At 39.0% G+C, this 22,645-nt stretch overlaps 1 protein-coding gene across 2 annotated transcripts in view; it reads right to left on the bottom strand.

Moving 5' to 3' along the window:
* The window catches only part of USP6NL (USP6 N-terminal like), a 222,538-nt gene that overhangs the window by 48,516 nt on the left and 151,377 nt on the right, over positions 1–22,645 (bottom strand). For both annotated transcript variants that reach the window (XM_006150020.3, XM_006150019.3), the window contains 2 exons: positions 14,537–14,617; positions 1,864–1,971 (listed from right to left, as the gene is read on the bottom strand). In XM_006150020.3, the coding sequence (XP_006150082.1) occupies positions 1,864–1,971; positions 14,537–14,617 (189 nt within the window). The remainder of the gene's footprint in view (positions 1–1,863; positions 1,972–14,536; positions 14,618–22,645) is intronic.

Genomic DNA, 22,645 nt, shown 5'->3' with positions numbered 1-22,645 from the left:
TTTCTTTTTTTTAAAGCAAATTACTTAATTGTATTTTTATGGCAGGAGGGAGAAAAAGTGTTAGAACGGTTTCTAATGAAGTCAGATATTTAAATGATGAATGACTAATGTGTTTAGTAGAGACAAAATAAACCAATAAATGATAAAAAAAAAGAAAAAAAGAAAAAAAACCACATACACACGCATGCACACACATTAAAACTGACTTTGGGTTCCAACTATAATTACATTTTCTTTTTTCATTTATTCCATTTTATTCTATTTATCTTTATTTTCTAAGAAATATGTTTCAAAATCTATGTGTCAAAGAATCTTAGAAGCAAATTTCTTACTTTTTCAAAGGCTAATATAAAATTTGTGTTTAAAAAGAATATAGCTGAGCTATCAAGGAGGTAAATTTAATACACAGCCTAATTTAATGAAAGCATTAATAATCACTCAATCAAAAGCTTAATGTTTTATTATAAGTAATAAAATCCAGATACTCTAAAAATCTTCTAGACATATTCTTCTTCTCTCTTAAAAGAAAAGAATCATAGAGGGGCCAGTAGGTGGCGTGGTGGCTAAGGGTGCTGGACTCCCACATGGCCAACCACAGTTCAGGTCCCAGACCTGGTGGCTTGCTTTCTCACCCCCACCCCCACTCCATCCCTCTCTGGTCAAATAAAATAAATAAATAAATAAAAAGTTAAATAAAATAATTTTAGGGACCAGCAAGTGGCATGGTGGTTAAGGTGCTGGACACTCCCACATGGCCAAACGTGGTTTGAGTCCCGGACCTGGCGGCTTCCTTTCTCCCTTTCCTCCTATCTCTCTCGCTCTGTGTCTCTCTCTCTGGTCAAATTAAAATAAATGAATGAATAAATAAAATTTAATAAATAATAATTTTTAAAGAAAAAGAATCATATTCAGGCAGGTACTGGATAAACTGAATTCTTTGTTTGTTTTCCCATGAAAACCAGAAGTGACACTGCAAATCTCTTTATTAATAGTACATTGCAGGGACCAACAAATAGTGCAATGATTCCATCACTGGACTCCCACGTAGTTGACCGTGGTTGACTCTTGGACCTGGTGGCTTAAAATTCATGCTGGGTATGTGTGTGTGCATGCCCAAAATCCCAAGAGGAGAATGGAGAAGAAGGGACTGTGGCATGGCCTTCCCTCCTGGAGGGTGATTTCTCACTTTCTGTCTCTTTGTCTCTCCAGTGAGCGCACCTATGCTATAGCAAAAATCTCTCTGTAAAAATCAAAACAAACAAAAAAGAAAAAAAAAAAGCCACTACATTGCAAACAAGCAGCTACAATCAAGTGTTAGTCAATTTTCTCTACAAATATGCCCCATCATTGGTCACTTTAAGCACTCTGATCATTTATGTATTTATTTTGGAGAGGTTTTTGCTATAGGGCATGTGTGCTCACCAGAGAGACAGACTGAGAGAGACAGAAAGAGAGAAATCACCCCTCCCCCTGGGGGGGGATGCCCACACTGCAATCCCTTCTCCTTGGTTCTCTCAGGATCTTGGGCACACACACACACACACACTCCTGGGGTGAGTTTAAGCCACAGGGTCCAGGACTCGAATCACAGTGGACTACATGGGAGTCCAGCAACATAGTCATTACACTAACTGCTAGTCCCAATCATTTATTTATTTAAAAAGAACATTTCTGATTGACTGATACAGGCAATAAGATTTTTACTGAAGTATCTATTTGGAATTTAATAAACAAAATAAATGACAGGCCTCTAAAACCCAATGTAATGTAAATATAACGTGATTTTAAGTGATGATATGGAAGTTAAGAGAAACCGATTTTACTTTTTAATTTCAAAGTAACAGGTTAACTATAGCTACTCACACTATAAAGGTCTCTTGTTTCTTCTTTCATTTTAGGGATCTCAAGAAGAAGAGCCCAGACTTCACCTCTGAGCTGGAGTGGGATTCCTTTGTAAATTCTCCTATGAAACTTAAAAGAAAAAGAAACAGAAGGTGACAAACTGACAAAAGTGTAAGAGTAGTCATTTCAACCAATGTCATTCATATTTGTTTAGTCTTTCATTTTCAAAGGATTCACACTAATGATACATTAACAGAGCACACAGAGATCTTCCTGACACTCTACTCTGTTGACCCCTAACAGAGTGCAGACATGGGAAGAGAACACACACAGACAGGAAGAACAGCCCATGCATCGGTGTGTACCCACCATCAGGGAAATGTCCCTTAAGCAACATGACAATCAGTGCTCTCGTTAGCTGTGAACATTTGATTTACGTCCCCAGTTGTTATAATCAGCCAGTTAAGCTCTGTCTACTCATCGACCCCTACCCTAGACCTAAAAGATTCTCCAAATTGCAGAAATAGCCTGTGCTTTAAGAGTCCTCATGGAATGGTTGTTTAACCACTAATCTCTTCCTTATCACTTTTTCTCTGGGTCTCTCTCAAACATGTGAAGCTCCTTCCATCTACTGGGTTGTTGGACAAGTCCTGGTGTATTTTTCTACAGAAAAATTGGTCATGGCTGTTTTGTTTTTGTTTTTGTCTTTTTTTTTTTTTCTTTTTTTTTTAGAGATATTTGATATAGGGTGTGTGTGCTCACTGGAGAGAGAGACAGCCAGAAATCACCCTCCAGGGGAGAGGGCCACACTGTAATTTCTTCTCCTCCATTCTCCTCTCAGGATTTTGGGCATGCACGCCCATACGCACATGCACCCAGGTGAATTTTAAACCACAGGGTCTAAGATTCAAACCATAGTCGACTATGTGGGAGTCCAGGGACGTAACCATTACACCATCTGCTGGACCTCTGTCATGACTTTTGACAACCCAGTATCTCATCTCTCAGTTCATTCCACCAGCAATCTTCAGTTCGCACTAACATGATCTTTTCCTTTTTCCCTTCCTCCTCCCTTCTTCCAACTTCTCTTTTTAATTCTTAATATTTCTTTAGAAAAACTTTGCTTTCTCTTAAATTTCATTAATCCTACCTGATCAGGCAAAAATAGTAATAAATCTCCACCCAGGAAAAACATCACTTTTGAATAAACTTAGTAATAAGTTTACTCAGTAACTTTTAAATCACTTAGTATCATCAACTCCTTGGGTTCTTGAAAATGACTGCTATTGTCTAAAAAACCTTAAGGTTTTATATACTTCTCCATCTTCTTAAAATTATATTTTTCTAAAAACTAATCAAAATAACAGGTGAACCTGGGCCAGGAGTTGGCATGGAGGTTAAGGTGGCTGGAGTCACATAGCCGACAGTGCAGTTTGAGCCCCGGATGTTGAGGCAGACGTATGTGTGCGTGTGCCCAAAATCCTGAGAGAAGAGACTGGCATGGCCATCTGCCAAGGAAGTGACTTCTTACTCCCCCAGCCCCCCATCTCTATCCAGTGATCGTACACACTCAATAGCAAAACCAAAAAACAGGCGGAACTATAGGGTCATTACTACATTGTGTATAATAACACTTTGAAACTTCAAAATAGATGTCCCAATAAATAAAATGATGAAATTATGGCAGAGTTTCATGGTATACATCTAATAACGTGGTTGAAAGTAAATGACAATGTCAAGCAGTTGTTACATTTCTTTTGTTATTGTTTTTATTTTGAGATAAATTTTTGCTGTTCAACCACTACCCTCTTTCTTAACACTTTTTCTTTGGGTGCGTGCACTCACCGGAGAGAACATTTGGTGTAGCTTTTAAAAAAACTTTATGTGGTTGAAAGTAAATGACAATGTCAAGCAACTTTTACTGTGAAACGCTAAATATTGTAAAAGTTGATTAAATGAGATAATGGCATACTTTATTTCAATTTTGTTCTTGAGGCATAAATGTAGTATCCCTTGAATTTGCAATTTCAGTAGACAGTGACTAGAACCATAGAAATTTTAACCTAGGCAATAGCTCTAACTAGAGGAATGTATACAGAAAGGCTATGTTGACTGAAAACTAGACCTGCAGTATTTCCCAAGTAGTGAACATTACAGCCATTAACAGTAACTGAGTCTGGTAAAAACAAGTGAATTTAAGCTTCCTTTTTCCTAAGGAAATGTGTAGTCTATTTTCATTTCTACGTTATAGTAAACTACTTTTTAAAGAAAAATCATATATTATAAGTAACTTCAAATGATCTCCTAAATTTCTAGAGTGAAGATTCTAGACTGTAAGCATCTGATACGACAATCAGAAAACATGGAAATTATGGCAAATGTGAAAAATGAAATTGTAATAACAAAGCAGAATATGCTGCTGGGTAAACATCTCCATTAGACTGATATTTTTATGACGACTAAAATAAGAACTCTGACATTTACTTTTTTTTTTTTTGGAGAGGTTTCTGCTATAGGGCATGTGCGCTCGCCAGACAGAGAGAGACAGAAAGCGAGAAATCACCCCCCAGGGGGGATGGCCACACCTCAATCCCTTCTCCTCCGTTCTCCTTTAGGGATCTTGGCCATGCACACACACACGCCCGGCATGAGTTTTAAGCCACCAGGTCCGGGACATGAACCGTGGTCGACTACATGGGAGTCCAGCAACATAGCCATTATGCTAACTGCTGGTCCCAGACATTTACTTCTTAAACTATATTACTTAAAAATACTTTAGATGGGACCAGCAGTTAGCGTGATGGCTATGTCGCTGAACTCCAATGTAGTCGACCATGGTTTGAGTCCCAGACCTGGGGGCTTAAACTTATGCCGGGCGTGTGTGCGTGCATGCCTAAGAGCCCGAGAGGAAAATGGAGGAGAAGGGACTGCGGTGTGGCCATCCCCCCTGAGGAGTGATTTCTTGCTTTCTGGCTCTCTGTTTTTCTCTCTGTCTTTCTGGTGAGCACACACACCCTATAGCAAAAACCTCTCAAAAAAAACAAAACAAAACAAAACAAACTTTAGACATTATTTTATTTCTTTCATTCAGTTATGTTCAGTAGTTATTCATAAATAATTATCTAACACCTATCCTAAAGTTAAATTTATATTTATGAAGAGATATAAAAATTATATGATTGAATTAAGAAACTAGACATTTTCAGACAAATAAAAAGCTTAATGGTCCCTGTGCTACCCAAGAGTTAAAATTAAAAATAAAGCACAGGAGCTGGCAGGTGGCATGGTGGGTATGGGCACAGGACTCCCACATGGTCGAGCACAATTCAAGTCCCACACCTGGTGGCTTGCTTGTGCTCTCTCTCTCTACTTCTCTCTCTCTTTCTTGCTCCCCCTCCTCCCCACTCTGGTCAAATTTAAACAAATAAATAAAGTAAAATAAAATAATTTTTTTGGGGGGGAGAGGTTTTTTTCGCTATAGGACGTGTGTGCTCGTGAGACAGACAGAGAGAGACATAGAGACAGAAAGCGAGAAATCACCCCCCAGAGGGGATGGTCACGCCGCAATCCCTTCTCCTCCATTCTCCTCTCGGGATCTCGGGCACGCACGCACACGCACCTGGAGTGAGTTTTAAGCCACCAGGTCCAGGACGCGAACCGCGGTTGACTACGTGGGAGTCCAGCGACATAGCCATTATGCTAACTGCTGGTTCCCAATAAAATAATTTTTTTTTAAATGAGGCACTAAAGGAAAAGATTGAGAAAGAAATATTGATACATTGTCATCATCACCTGCAGTAACAAACCCTCCATTAACTGAGCATTATTATATGCAGGAAACCATTCAAAACTATTACAGGTGGGGATGGTGGCATCCACCCTATGGCAAAAACTATTTACAGGTTTTTGTCTCATTTAATTCTATCAGCAACTCTTTAACTCCTTAATTATACCATCAACTCAATTTTGCCAATGTAGAAAGTGAACCATAAAGAGGTTAAAATATTTGCTCAAAGATAGATATAAGATATTACCAATTAGTATAAGATCACTGACTTGACAGGGTGCACTGTTTTGCCCAACTGGACTTAATAAAATACATGAATAGTGAATAAGAAAATATTAAGAAGATTCAAGAGCACAAAGCATTAAAATAATGCTAATATATGTACCTAAAATAATGCAGTCACATGTAGCAAAACAAAATAAAACAAAACAATCTGAGACTCAAGTAAAAATTTTGTTCCTTATTCAAGACTTACTCTGTAAGTATAATTCTATAAACATAAGATCATCCAAACAATAGAACACTTTTCAAGAACATGAAATTGACTGGAAAACCACATTTTAGACTTCTGCATGGCTCTTTAAAATGCACTAACTGGTCTTTTAATAATATTTAACATAATTTCTAATTTGCATATAATCATTGTACATCTTTGTGGGATACAATATGGTTTTCAGAGCACATACAGAGGGTGTGATATCAAATCAATAATATAAACATTTACTATCTCTAACATTAATACATTTATCATTGCATTATGTTGTAAAAATTCACTCTACTGGCTTTTTAATTTAATATAACGCATTGCTCTATAACCTGTTATACTTGTTTACCTACGCTCTGTCTTTTAATTAACTCTTCCCTCTCCACTGCATTTCTCTCTGCTATCCAGCTACTAGTATCTACCATTATACTTTCTACTCCTTACACTCCATTAATGTACGAAGACACTTGGTAAATTTAAGTAGATATATACAGAATTTATCTTTCATAGTGTGACTTATTTCACTTAGTTATTATATCTTCTAGGTTCATCCCTTTGGCCTCAAATGACAAGTATTCATAGTTTTTGGGTTTTTTTATGGCTGAATAGTATTCACTGTGTATATATGCCACATTTTCTCCATCCAATCATTGGCTGTTGGGCGCTTAGGTAGATTCTATATCTTATTATGAATAAAATGGTACAATAAACATGGATGCGCAGATATCTCGTCAACAAACTAACTTTCTATCTACTGGATATATATCCACTAGTGAAAATACTGGGTCAAAAGATAATTCTATTTTTAGTTTTTTGAGGAACCTCCATATTGATTTCCACAGTGACTATACTAGTTTACATTTCCACCAACAATAAAGTTTCCCTTTCTCTAGAGCCTTGTAAGCACTTGTTATCGTTTCTTTTTTAAATCATAGTCATTCCAACAGGAATAAGGTAAATACTTCATTGTAGTTTTGATGTGAATTTCCCTTATGATTTGTGATACTATATTTCCTCTTTTTTTTTTGGCCTCTTGTCTGCTCAGATCAATTGCTCATTTTGAACTGAATTATTAGGATGGAGCAGGGGAAGGTGAGCTGCTTGAGTTCCTTATATACTCTGATTATTAATCCTTCATCAGATGTATAGTTTGCAAATATTTTCTCTCATTCTAGAGCTTACCTCTTTACTCTCTGTTGATCATTACATTGCTATGTAGAAGCTTTTTAATTTGATGTAACTCCACTTGTCCATTATTTTCGGTGTTGCTACATATTTTAGAGATCTTATTTAAAAATTTCTGCCTAAACCAATATCTTGAAGCGTTTCCTCTGTGTTTTGTTAAAGTATTTTTTATGGTTTTGGCTTTTATGTTTACATCTTTGATCCAATTTGAGTTCATCTTTGCATGTGGTGAGAGATGGAGGTCCCACAAGGCCAACAGCACAGCTCAAGTCATCTTTGTATGTGGTGAGAGATGAAGGTCTAGCTTCATTTCTACAAATGAATATTTGATTTTCCCAGCACAATTTATTGAAAAGGCTGTCAGGTCAGCAGAGGAGTGGTGGTCAAGGCAGTTGGGTCCCACAAGGCCAACAGCACAGCTCAAGTCTTGGACATAGCAGCGAGAAAAACATGCTGGGTTGGGACCAGCAGTTAGCATAATGGCTATGTCGCTGGACTCCCACGTAGTCGACCATGGTTTGCGTCCCAGACCCGGTGGCTTAAAACTCACGCCGGGCGTGCGTGCGCAAGATCCCGAGAGGAGAACAGAGGAGAAGGGACTGCAGCATGGCCATGCCCCCAGGGGGTGATTTCTCGCTTTCTCTCTCTCTCTCTCTGTCTGGTGAGAGCATGCGCCCTATAGCAAAAACCTCCCCCCCCCAAAAAAAGAGAAAAACATGCTGGGCACAAGAACACAATGGAAGAAAAGAGACTGTGGGGAGGTCTGTGGGGAGATGCTTCCTTATTTTCTCTCTCTCTGTCTCTCCTCAGTGAATGCACACACTTTATAGCAAATTTATATAAATGAGTGAATTAATTAATTAAACTTCATAATGAATGCCTGCTTTTTACCCAGTACTTAGAAGGTACTATGGCTACAAACATGGAAAAGTCAGTGGACTTGAGCTTATAGCATAATGAGAAAGATATGTATGCAGATAACTATCACTTAAACGGATAAACCTTTATAATAAAACATAGTCACAAACATTGATTGCTATCAGAGCTGAGCATCGCACTCTAATAAGAGCGGCTGAGACAGATTATCCATTGGGCCAGGATGGCAAAAAGAGAGTAGGAGGCACACTGGTGTCTAGATCTGCAGAAGGCAATTATCAGTGGTGGTGAGCCCATACATAAAAGGACTCACACATTTCTACAGGAGAACCAGGAAAGGTTGGGGACAACGGTGTTGCAATTGAGGGCACTGAATTTGCTGTGGTGGGCACCTCTTACAGGTCGAACACAGCAGTTCTCACCCTGAGACTACGTTAGAAATAATGGAGGAAGGGAGGAATTAATTTGTGTGAGAGTTAGAAAAGATTTCCTTTAGAGAAAAATAACAATAAACTCCACACACCAAAATACATAGGAATGTGTCAGGAAAGAGAAAAGGCAGGTGAGAAGAGGGTGAGGATAATGATAAATCAAATGAAAATAACAATATCAATAACAACAGTTACCTAAACATTTTCTGATTATAAAATTACATTATATTATGTGCTTCAAATTAAATTTATTCCTTGTAATATTACTACATCTCTCAATAGGTAGGTGTTATTATTCTCATACTCATTTTAACAAATGAGAAAATTAAGAAGAAAAAAAAGAGCCAAAAAAGACAAAAAAGGAAAAAGAAAATGAGAAAATTAAGATGAAAAAAGGTTAAGTAACTAGATCAGAGTAAACTGTGGTATAAGAATTAAAATTCATTTGGTCCAACTTCAGAATACATAGTTTTAACAACCATGGTACAGAATTTCTATAAATTAGATTTTAACATTTTAATATCTCGTTTGAAAAATACCACCTTTAAGATTCTTTTACAAATCTCTTTTATGAGCTTAATATATAAAATCTTTAAAAAAAAAAAAGTTTGTTTAACACCTGCCTTTTATTTCCGGTATATCTGCTCATTTGCCAATACAATTAAGCAGTCTATTCTAGTCCTGTAAATACATTTAAAAATTCATCAACTAAAAAAATTTTCATCAAATGACTAGCACTGTTCTAACCTTATGGATCTAAAAGCAGGGATAAATCTGCCAAACCACATCCTTACAGCTGCCAGTGAGTAAACTTTTCAGCCCAGCAAGTCTGGCTCAATTATGTGGGGCTTTCAAACCGCAAGGGTACACCAGGAAACAAAGTGCTCTCTCTCGGCTGCTTATCCTCTTTAATGCTTTGCCATTTTCTTTAATCATCACTGTTCCATTAGCTCCTTTGTCACAGTCTTCAAGTAATACTAGTCTCTCAAATCTGGAGCTAAAAAAGTTTTAAAACATCCACAAGGCCCTACTGCCTTTTTATAACGACATTCTATTTCCTCTGACCTTTTACTGGCAAACACCCAAAGGGAAAGCTAGAATAAAAGCTGGTACAATTAAAGGAGCTCTAGAGGCTGGCCACAGACCCTCTCACTCATTGCTAACATGTTATATGACCTTAAAAAAATTATTTCGATCAATAAATTATATGCCTCCGTTTTCTAGTCAGTAAATAAAATGTTAGATAATACGATGTCAAAAGTTCTTCCATTACTTAACCAACAACCACTCCCCCCCAAAAAAGGTGAGTGTAGTGGCACTCAGAAGATATGATACAGCTTAATTACTATTATATCATAACCAGATAAAACATAATGATCTCCATGTAATGGAGATAACTTCATCAATAAACTATAGGTTAAAAATACACTACTAGAGTATATAGGACAGTTGTTGCTGCAAGAACACACAGACCACACAAATATATCTAATAGAAACTTTTAAAAATTAAAGCTTGGGGGACCAGCAGTTGGCGTAATGGCTATGTCACTGAACTCCCAGAGAGTCAACTGCAGTTTGAGTCCTGGACTCGGTGGCTTGAACTCATGCCAGGCATATGTGCATGCGTGCCCAAGATCCTGAGAGGAGAATGAAGGAGAAGGGATGGCGGCGTGGCCAACCCCCCTGGGGGGTGATTTCTCACTTTCAATCTCTCTGTCTCTCTCTGTCTTTCTGGTGAGTGCACGTGCTCTATAGCAAAAAAATCTCTCACCCCCCCCCAAAAAACATGTAAGACCTTGGGTTCTAACAAGCCAAATAGTCTCTACCAGAGCTACATCTTAATCTCAAGACATTTTTAGAATTTCTCTTATTACTACTATGCAAATGAAGAATCTGTGACGAGAAAATATACTTCCCCAGGGAATAAAAATTGATTCTAGTTTTTTACTTCATAGCGATTTACAAAGTATGTATGCACAGAAAGTAATCATTCTTTCTGAAAGTACATTCTGTTTTACACCAAATGGGACCACATATATCACCAAATAATTCTAGCATTTAAAGGAGAGTGCTTTAACATTATACATATTTAAAAAAAAAAATTCAGTTAAAACCTCACTTAATGGGAATCACATTAACCAGAGTTACTGTCAGAATAATAGCCTACTAGAAAGGCTCATTTTTACAGAGGCTCGCATACTTTCACAGATATATGTACCCTAGAGAAGAACATAGAGTCATATAACTGTACAAATATTTCACTAGACTGAATGTAAGGTTAAAATACGGATGTGATGCGTATCCAGTAGTTACCACTTGAACAATCTTTCTACACAAAGACCTAAGGTAAAGTGGTTGTCCACTTCGGGCCAATCTGAGAGACAGCATATTATAAGAGAGAGCACAGGTATTATAATTAATATTCTATTGATACTTTGAACTGATTCCTCTTAAAAATATCTTCAGTTCTAAACTTAATCCTGTAACACACAGTTAATAAAATTGACAATTCAAAATGAACTCATTCCTGATAAAACTAAAATTTAAAAAGGCACATGTAGGATGCTAACTAAGTATAATAATGATCCTCAAAATAGAAAAATGATATTAGTTCCATGAGCTATCCCATGACAAAAAAGATTTCCCTGATTAAAGTTTCACGTAAGTTAAGGTTCCTCTTAAAAATTCATACCACACGTGAAGGCTATAGTAAAGAAACCCTACTTAGTTTTATTTCACTCTCACTTTCCTGACATTATTTAAGCACAGAACTCTTTCTCATTTAATAATAAGCAACACTTACTGACTGCTATTGAATATCAGGCACTATCCTATGTGTTTTACATAAATTAACTTATTTAACTTCACAAGGATCCTTGTGGGTAGGAACCAGTATTACCTCATTTTACCAACAAGCAAACGAAGGCAGAAAAAGGTTAAAAAGATAGGTCGCATGGACAGTAAGTGGCAAGGCTGGGGTTAGAGCCCAGAGCAGTCTGAATCCAGTACCTGCTCTGAACCCTTAGGCTATACTGCTTCTGTGTGATACCAACTGGAACCCAGTGACTGATGCTCCCTGGAATGCTTGTTAACAAATGCTGAATATATTAATTTATATCTACACAAAAGGGAAAAAACAAAGATTACATAGAACGAACGTGTGAGAAAACAAAGATCCTAAAAATTAATTCAGTTATGTTTTCATGCTAGGACTACGAAAATTTTTTCTCCTTTAATATTTTTTTATTGCCCAATTTCCCTTAAAAAAATTAATAGTGGCAGTTAACATTTACTAAATGCTCACTATATGCAAGTACAAGGCTAAGGGCTTTCCATTCTTTGATGTGGGCCGTAGTGTGTCCATTTCACAGATGCGGAAACTGAGGCTTAGAAATCAGCAGTTCCTGGGAGCCAGCAGGTAGCGTGATTGTTAAGGGTGCTGGACTCCCACATGGCTGACCATGGTTCAAGTCCCAGACCTGGTGGCTTGCTTTCTCACTTTCTCACTCTCCCTCTTTTGCTCTCTCGCTCTGTCCCTCTAGGGTCAAACTGAAAAACGAGTAAATAAATTAATAAAGTTAAATAATTCTAAAAAAAAGAAATCAGCAGTTCTTAAAACGTAGTCCATGAGGTCAACACTATTTTCAGAGGACTAAAATGTTATTTTCCCCTTTCACTATGTTGATTTTTTGCACTGAGCACAGAAAAGCAATGGTGGTAAAACTACTGGCATCTTGGCACAAATCAAGGTACCAGTAGTACTGTGGCAGGATTTTTCACTCCGTGGAAAAAGGTCAGTTTTACTTAAGCATATCCTTGGATGGTCATCAGGCGGCGTGGTGGTTAAGATGCTGGACTCCCACGTGACGGAACGTAGTTCAACTTCCAGACCTAGCGTCTTTCTCTCTGTCTCTCTCTGGTGAGTGCACGTGCCCCATACTAAATAAATAAATAAATAAATAATACTATCTAAGCCAGCCAGTGGCATAAAGGCTTAAGGCAGTTGGATTCCACATGGCCAACTGCAAGGTTCCAGTCCCAGACCAAGTGCTTGAGGAGTTATTTCTCACTTCCCATCTCTTTCTCTGTGTCCCTCTTTCTCTCTAACTCTCAGGTGAGCTCACATGCCCTATAGCAAACTTAAAAAAGGAAAAAAAAAATCCTTGGGCAGGCCCTGTAGTCTAGTAGTTAAGGAAGCCAGATTCCATCTAACCAACTGGAGTTTGAGTCCCAGCCGCTGCAGCTTGAAAAAAAAAAGGAATCAAGCCAGACACCTGCGTATATGCCCCAAATTCTGACAGGATGGAGAAATGGACAAAGGACTGCAGCATGACCATATCTGATCAGGAGCTGGCTTTCTCCCTCCCTCTCTGTCTGTCTCTTTCTTTCTCTGGTGAGTGTACCCACCCTCTAAAAATTAAAAAGAAAAAGAATACCCTTGATGATGCAGTAAAAACTACTAATTTTAATAAATTTCAACTCATGAGTGCAGGTACTTTTAATATCGAGAGTGAAAAAAATGGAAACTGGGACCAGCAGTTAGCATAATGGCTATGTCGCTGAACTCCCACATAGTCGACTGCGGTTCGCATCCCGGACCCGGTGGCTTAAAACTCATGCCGGGCACGTGTGCGTGTGTGCCCAAGATCCCGAGAGGAGAATGGAGGAGAAGGGATTGCGGCGTGGCCATCCCCCCGGGGGGTGATTTCTCACTTTGTGTCTCTCTGTCTGTCTGGCAAGCACACGTGCCCTATAGCAAAAACCTCTCCAAAAAAAAGAAAAGAAAAAATGGAAACTACATATAGTACTTTGACTGCACCTTGGAGTACAATGGTTGCCTCAAGAAAAAGTACTAACTGGGGCCTCATGGTGACACAGTGGTAAAACATGATGCTGTATGAGGAGGATCCATGTGAGAAAGTTCTGGGTTTATCTCTGAAGACCTTGAACACACCAAGTGTGTAGGTATCCATAAGCTAGGACTGGCTGGAGCAAGGGATGGATCATGTCACAAAGGACCTGCTCGGGCTGCATATTTCTTGCTCTCTCTCGGAAGAAAAAATAAACGTTAAAAAAAAAAAAAAAAAGGTACTTATAAACTGTTTGAATCACAACCTGAATCAACTATGCTTTTTTCTTATGGAACACCATTATTACTTTAAAGAACAACTGACTGGCCAACTATGGTTGTTCAGATTTGGGGTATTTTTCTCAAAAAACTAAAGTAAGTATGCCACTTAAAGGAAAATAACTGATACAGTATTGGATGACACTGATAACTACAAAAATTACAACTTTGGACAAGTTTCTACCAGGAACTAGATACTTTCGCTCTATTTGAAAACTTTTTTGATAGGACAGGTAGTAATATTAATGGATGTGTGTGTTATTTCTTTTAATTGGCTTAAAACTTAAATCCCATGCAGGGCAAAAAGATTTAAGGTGAGGTCTGCTAGCTTTTAGAAAGGGAGATTTCTCCTATCTCATGGAGTTTCAGAGGCCAGCCCTGTCTGTCTGCCTCTCTCTCTCTGTCTTTCTCAGCAGTGTGACATGTGGATATGAAGCCTAGAACCCCCTGTTGATTATGACTCCAAGGGCAGCCTACCTCAAGATGAGCCAATACTGTACAAGGAACAGAAGAGATGGAAGAAACAAAGACACAGGTGACATAACTGAGCAGTTGTATTAACTCACTCCTAAAACCCATCCTCTCTCTGGACCTTCCAGGATAGACTTTTAATGGTTGAAAACAGTATAAACTGGGTAATACCTTATTTACAACATAAAGATTACTACATGAGGCATCCCACTAAATTAAACTTTCAAAACTGAGTGTGAATGTAGCACTTACAATTAAAGAAAAACTTTCACTGCGAAAATCTACCTTGAATTTTTACAGGTTCATGTGGAAATGGCATTATATTAAATTACCTTTTCAGTGTTCTTGTACTTTTCCCATCCTTTTAGCATTTTCAACCATTTGGTAGTTCTTTCAATTTCCAGGTGCTTTTGCTAAAATAAAATTGAAATTCATTGTTAATGTGTATTCGAATCTTCTTTACCTATAAATTACAAAAAAGAAAAAATTCAAAGAAAATGCTGCTAGAATAGGTCTGCTAAACAATATCATTTTAGATAGAAAATATCCTATCTAACTTTTTAAAAGTTGGGTCAAACTGGAATTGTATCAATAGTATTCACAGCTAAAACTAAGATTCACTGGAAATGCTCCATTTAGGTAAAAAGAGACTGTTAAAATTCCTCAATACTTAAAAACTAATGTGAAAATCTTACCCATTCTACAAATTTAAACAAAAATGAAACTTTAAAATATTTTGAGGTACTTTTTATGAAAAAAACAAAAACATGACTTCAAATTCAATTCTTACTTTTTGTATTTTTAGCACACTACTGTTTTTGGCAACAAGATTTTTTTAAGAGGAGAATTGGGTATTTCTATCTATCTATCTATCTATCTATCTATCTATCTATCTATCTATGGCATGTCATATGTACCCAGCACTATGCTAGAAAACAATTTTATAAAAATAAATAATAGTTGCTGCCCTAAGGAAAGTTCACTGTGTGCTAAGGGCAATGGACATGGAAATGCCCAGTACTGGGGCAGGTGTCCTGGTGCAGACAGGAACAGAAAGACCAAGGTCACAGTAGAAGAAACAATCAAGTCCACCTAAGTGAAGAATCAAGTCCTAAGTAAATAACTGAAAGATTACCAGGGATTTTACCAAGTGCAGTGTAAGAAATACATTATATCTGGGGTATCAGCAGTTAGTGTAATGGCTATGTCGCTGAACTCCCATGTAGCCGACCACGGTTCAAGGCCTGGACCCGGTGGCTTAAACTCACGCCGGGTGCACGTGCGTGCGTGCTCAGGATTCCGAGAGGAGGATGAAGGAGTAGGGATTATGGCATGGCCACCACCCCTCCCCGGGGATGATTTCTCGCTTTCTGTCTCTCTGTCTTTCCGGCAAGTGCATGCGCCCTATAGCAAAAAAACTCTAAAGAAAAAGAAAAAGAAATACATTATACCTGAGCTCATTCAGCACTGCTTGAGGCTGACAGCAGTTCCAAAGGGCTTAACAAAAGAAGCAGGGTACAATGACACTGCCAAAAGAGGCAGGGGCTTGATGTCACACTAAACTAAAATTTAGGGTAAAGCTGGAGAATGGGAAAGGTGAGATAGAAAATGTTATTACTCCTCACTTTTTAGTTTCCAGGAGGGTGGTTATCTTTTTTCCCTAAGTACTTGGGCCTGCAAGTGTAGTAAGCATGTGAATAAAAAGCAATGGAAATAGAAGATCACACAGAAAGGACATAGCTCTCAGGGTATATCTGATGTTCGAGGATAGATGCTCAGACAATCTCGTGAGGTAGGTATGATTATCCCCACTTTCAATAAGGAAATGGGCAAAAATAGGCTTAGGCACTTGTCCCAGTTCACCTGTCTAGTTAGCAAAGCCAGGCAGCTTGGCTCCAGGCCCTGTACTATCTGAGCCATCGCTTCTTCTATCTCTAGCTTACACGCTGTCCTCTGCCCAAGGTGAGGTGACTGCAGTTCCTGGGTGAACAACAGCTTCATTCTGACTGCATTGTCTGCAGCCCGCCCTCCACAGGCAGGCACTACGTTGGCCATGGCATATGCAAACCACCCATGTCTTTAGAGCTAAAAGAAGCATAGAAACCAAAGAAAATCCTGACTTTAAGAAAAGATTCTGACCAATGAGAATATCTTTATAGAATTTTATTTTTAGTCATGCTCTTGAAACTTTTTAATTACTTCTTACTTTTTTACATTTTTGATAGATTTTTCATAATAAGAGATAATCACTTGTGAGCAAACAATACTGCGTTATAATTCCCATTATTCAAAAAGCTAAGCAGATTCTTCATTATATTAATAGTGATAAAATGCTGCAGATGGTTTCAGAAATATGTTTAATTTTAAAACTCAGTGGGGCACCAAAATCTAATTAATGTTTCTGCTAAATGTGACTTTAGAGAAGGCCAAGCTGCAAAAAATTAAGATTGATCTAAGGTGCCATTTGGTATTTTTTTGTTCTTCTGCACTTCCTCCCCTGAGTTCTTCAAAGCATAATCCCCTTTTCTACCAACAGGAAAACACCAAATAACTCAAGCCAACCCAAGAGTATAATAACATATACTTTGCCAGGAACAATCCTGCTGAGATCTCACAGGTCTCTTGATATTTTTCATTTTTATGACTATGAATTTTCAACAAATCACTTTAGGAAGTACACAGTAATTCTTTTTTAAGACACACTTCGGTGTTCTAATGCTTAGCATATCATTTTAAATGTTATACATTCTCATACTGCAAGGACAGTACACACACAATTTTAAAAAACATTAAGTGTGCTTTTCTTTCCCCAGCTAAAATACACATACACACACATATATACAGATGTGCACACACACACTCTTGGGAAAAGTTCCCAAGCTATAGTATAGTATTTTTTTTTTGGGGGGGGGGTTTGCTATAGGGCGCGTGCACTCGCCAGAAAGACAGAGAGAGACAGAGAGACAGAGAGACAGAAAGCAAGAAATGCCTCCACGGAGGGGATGGCCATGCTGCAATCCCTTCTCCTCCATTCTCCTCTTGGGATCTTGGGCACGCATGCACACATGCCAGGCGTAAGTTTAAGCCACTGGGTCCAGGACTCGAACTGTGGCCAGCTACATGGGAGTTCAGGGACATAGCCATTACACTAACTGCTGGTCCCCCAAAGCTATAGTATTTTTAAATTACTTACTAGTAGTTCAATCAGTGTTAAATGTTAACTCTATAGTTAACATTTAGTTAACTATCAGTTCTACTACATCAGACTTCAATGCACATGAATGTTTTTCCCCCTGACTCATGAGTCTGCAATTCATGGATAAATGTATTTTCTCACCAAATGTGATGAAGCTACTATTCTAGTAATCATCTTGAAGTAAGACGCAACTGGAAAACATGTTACAAATATGAACTTAAATGCCCTAGAAAAGTAGGCTAAGGAACACCATCTGCCCAGACTCAACAATACCAAGACAAAACTAGAATATGACAGTGTGTCAGAATCTCCAAAGTTCTACAGATACTTTAGACTCAACCTATCTAAAACTGTTTCCCCAAACATACTGCTTCTGTATTACCCTCCTGCTCTGTGACATGAATTAACAGTATCACTCCCCACTAAGTCAATCAAACTAGAACCTTGAAGGTGTTTCACATCTTCCTTCATCTTACATTGCACGCCCAAACTATACTTTGCTGGTCCCTTGCTCGTGCTTCCATGATGTCCTTTGACCTAATTCAGGTAATCATAGTTTCCGCATGAAAAGATCTCCTAACTAGGACCCCTGTCTTCAATCTCGCCTATACACTGCTACCACAACTTTTAAAACATGCCCCAGTTTGAAATCCTTCAATGACTACCTATTACCTGAACAAAGTTCATTCTTAACACAGTGCACATGGATGGTCCGGTCCTTCACATATAGCCTCAATTTATCTTCCAGATGTATTCCTGCTACTTTTATGACTGGACCACCTTGACCCATCTGTCATTCCCAACACACGATGTTTTTCATGCCTCTCTGATCAACGTTTGCTCTCTGTCTGCCTGTGATGCTCTTTCTCACCATCATCTGGCCACATCCTATGCTTTATCTAGACTCGGGTAAGGGCTGACCACGTAGTCTAGTAGTTAAGGGAGTCAGATCCCACATGGCTAATTGCAGGGTGTGAATCCCAGCCCTACAAGCTTGAAAAATGTACTGGGTGTTATGTGTGCATATCCCAAATACTACAGAATAAAGAAATGCTAGAGAAGGGATTGTAATCTGAGCACACATCATTGGAAGGGGTACTTTCTCCTTTTCTCACTCTTTCTCTTCTGTCTCTAGCAAACACACACATCCCTCTGGCAAATTTAAAACAAACAAACAAAAAAGGAAATACGAATTGAAAACAAAAATACTCAGGGCAAATATTTATCCTTTCTAGCCTTCCCCTCTTTTGAGATCATTGGTTGTAAGGATTATTTTGTTCAGTGTATTATAATCCATTACCATCACTATTCTTTTTGAAGCCAAAAGTGTCTGATTAGGCCAGCCTGCTCATTAGAGATCTCTTCCCTATAAAGGGGTCCTTCTGGTATGTCCTGTGATACCTTTTATCACTTTGTTTTCTGCCACAAAATGGTTCTGGGCCACCTTATACTTTCCATATCCCACACCTGGAATCAGGCATTACTTTAAGAACCCATGGCTCTTTCCAATGTGGAATGGTATTCAAAACCCAAGGTCAGGGTACCAGTTGTGCTCTTCACTGCAGTTTTTAAACTGTATAGCATACGCTGACATAAGAAAATTCTACTCCTCTCAGAATGAATGTCGAGACAACACATATGTAAAGGAAAATAACACAGAAGTCTTAACTGTCATCCTCTGTTCCTTCTGTTATCTCTCCATTAATGTTACCAGCTAAGAAAACAAAATATTATTGTGTACTTTTCTTCCCATAGCTGTTTTCAGTGAAGAACTAAACTTCTATTCAAAGTTTACTACATGATACTCTACTGTCTTAAGTTGATTTCACCCCCAATTCAGAATTGGCCTCTCTTATTCAAGCAAGGAGGGTTTAAGGAGTAAAACCAGAACTGGTATCTTGTTACTTCTCAACCTCCAGTGATCTGACACCAGAAAGAGAGATATACTTTTAAAAATTGGTTTATTTTTTAATCACTATGGAGAACACACATCAGAAAGAGAGGGATAGAAGGAAAGAGGGAGGGTGGAAAGAAAGAGGAAAGAAAGAAAGCACCCTTCGCAGGGCTCCGACACGCTGGGTTCCCCTTCCTCTAGTCCTTTAGTCAGCCAGGATCCTGGACACAAGTGCGTGCACTCATGTTCTGCAGGCCTATTAGGCCAGGACCTCAAACCACAGTCAACACGTGGCTTCCAGCTCCACCGTTGAATATACTGAGCCATGAGACTATATTTAACCCTCTGTGGGGCCAGTTGAACAGTAAGCTTTTGAGCACTGTTTCTTGAATCACCCACACACCTTGTTTTCTCTCTGGGCCAAGGTCTCTCCCACTACTAACATAATTAATAATTCAAATATGGAAAGCTAAACATATATATGCAAGAAATAAAAAATCTCAGAACTTCGCTGAAGTTTATGTCTTCAGATACTTTTCTCTTATTTGAACATTAGTATAATAGTGCAATATACCAGAAAAACATTTGTGATCTCTGCCCCTGACCTCTGGCTTCTAAAACTCTTGGAGTTTCCTGGGTGATAGAAGCACCTTTTCTTTCAAATGAGAAGATTCTTGGTGGGCTCCAGATCAGCTCTCCTCCTACCCACTGGGAAGGGGAGAATGGCTGAAGACAGAGTTAATAATGGATCATGCTTATGTAATGAAGCCTCCATGAAAGCCACTGAAATACAGAGTTCAGAGAGCATCGGGGGTGGTGAGTGGGTGGGTAGAGGCTGTAGGAAGGTGGCAGACCCAGAGAGGGCATGGAAACTCATGCTCCTCCTCCATACTTGCCCCATGCATCTTTCCCACTTTGTGTTCCTGAGATGTATCCTTTAATGGTTATGTTGCTGGACTCCCACGTAGTCAACTGTGGTTCGAGTCCAGGACCCGGTGGCTTAAAACTCATGCTGGGCACATGTGCATGAGTGCCCCAAATCCCAAGAGGAGAACGGAGAAGAAGGGATTAGGGCATGGCTATTCTTCCTGGAGGTAATTTCTCATTGTCTCTCCAGTGAGCACATGCACCCTATAGCAAAAACACTCTCTCAAAATATTTTTTAATTAGAAAAAATAAATGAATAATGAGACCTGAACAAGAGCAATTTCAGGACCAGTCCCATAGCCTAGTGGTTAAGGAAGCCAGATTCCACATGGCCGGCCACAGTTTAAAACCCAGTCCAATAACTTGAAAAATATGCTGGACGTGTGTGCATGTGTGCCTCAAATCCCAAGTGAATGAAGAAAAGGGATTACTGGTATGGCCACACCCCATTAAGGAGTGGTTTGTCCCCCTCCCCCTTCTGTCTGTCTGTCTGTCTCTCTCTTGCTCCTGAGCACCTGTGCTTTCTGACAATTAAAAAAAATAATAATGAATAATAGTAAGTAAAGCCTTCCCTGAGTTCTGTGGGTCATTCTATCAAATGATCTAACCTGGGGTGGGGTGGGGGCAGGTTGAGGCAGGTTGATTTACTGTCAGATGGACAGGTGACAAGCTGAAGCTTGCAGTTGGCATTCGACATGGGCAGTAGTATTGGTCACTGGCCTTTCACCTGTGGAGTCTGCACTATCTCAAGTGTCAGAACGGAATTAAACTGTGGGACAACCCATCAGTGTCCACTGGCTTGGTGTGGGGACAAAAACCCATGCACATCTGCGTAACCAGAAGTGGTCTGTGCTCTGTGCTGTGTGGAGTGTGAGAGTAGGAAAAACAGGTTGTTGCTTTTCCATCTCCTACAGTGTGTTTGTTTTTCATCTCATACAATTAGGATACACAAATGAGAATGAAGTTGACAAGAGTCACTTATGCCTAGACCTCACCAGCAGAGGGCAGGAAAGGACAAGAAGTACAAGAAAGAAAGTCTCTTTACAAAACACCTTGACATTGGAAAGGTCATGTACTTTGACAAAGATTCAAATCGTAGACAATTAAGATACAGTTTTTCACAGATAGAAACAGACTCCAATAGTCTAAGCAGCATACAAAACACTACACTACAAGTAGCAGCTGAATCTGTGAAAATGCAGTTTTACATACCTTTTTCTTCCTTACTAAAAACATCAATAAGTTCAAGAAAACAATATAATCCTTTACTCAAACTGTTCTCTGTAGAGTAAACATGATTAAGTGGGTTTGTGCCATTGTTTAAGTGATGAAGAGAATCCAAAGAACTTCAAAAATACCAATGCTAATCCTCTTGAGAAAAGGACTATTTATTGTCCCTCTTTCTGTTTTTAAATTAACTTATTTCTTCCATTAGTAACTTAGAGAGAGAAAAAGACAGCAGCTCTCACAGGGTCTTCAATCCCACAATCCATCCCCAGCTTCGGGCAGCCCTGGATCATGGGCATTACACACCTGGTAAGTTCAGGGAGGCCTGAGGACAAGAATCTAGAACCTTCCTATGTAGGTCAGCCTCACAGAGCATCACATTTTACCACTGACCCACCGTCCAGCAACCAACCCTATCTGAAACACACAACTGACTTATGTAAAATAATATATTGGTTGGCCAGTTGGTGGTCTGGTGGGTAAAGCTGCTGGATCCAATCTGGCCAACTGCCTGGTGGCTTAAAAAATACGCCAGGTGCATGTGTGCATGCATCCAAAATTCCAACAGAAGAGAGAAGAAGGGACTGTTGCACACCTATCCCCCCTGGGTGGATGCTCGCTCGCTCTCGCTCTCGCTCTCGCTCGCTAGCGCTCTCTCTCTCTCTCTCTCTCTCTCTCTTGCATTAGTGTACTAGTCTTCCCAAGTGGCAAAACATTCATACATCAAGTATATGCTTTTGTAAAGACCGTGGACAGCATGTCTATAATTTCAATTAAAAAATATACGTAAGGGGGCCAGCAGATGGTGTGGTGGCTAAGTTGCTGGATTTCCAGATAGCCAACGGCCGTTCAAACCATACACCTGGCAGCATGAAAATCACATCAGGTGCATGTGTGTGTATGTTTGTGTGCATGCAAACGCACATACACCCAAAATTCCAGGAGAATGGAGAAGGGATTGTGGCATGGCCATCCCTCTGGGGTGTGATTTCTCACTTTCTCCTCTCTCTATTTCTCTTCATCTCTCTCTGGAGAGTGTGTGAGCCCTATGGCAAAAACCTCAGTGTGTGTGTGTATGTGTGTATGTATGGAGAGGGGGGTAAGATATTTTATATAAATTTAGATGATATAATATATAACATAATATATTTAGATGTTTATATTTTATATATTATATAAATTTAGATGATATAAATA

Source organism: Tupaia chinensis, unplaced genomic scaffold (genome assembly GCF_000334495.1).
Source record: "Tupaia chinensis unplaced genomic scaffold, TupChi_1.0 Scaffold000275_1, whole genome shotgun sequence".
NCBI classification, from domain to species: Eukaryota; Metazoa; Chordata; class Mammalia; order Scandentia; family Tupaiidae; genus Tupaia; species Tupaia belangeri.
This window is presented reverse-complemented; position numbering and strand designations above follow the sequence as displayed.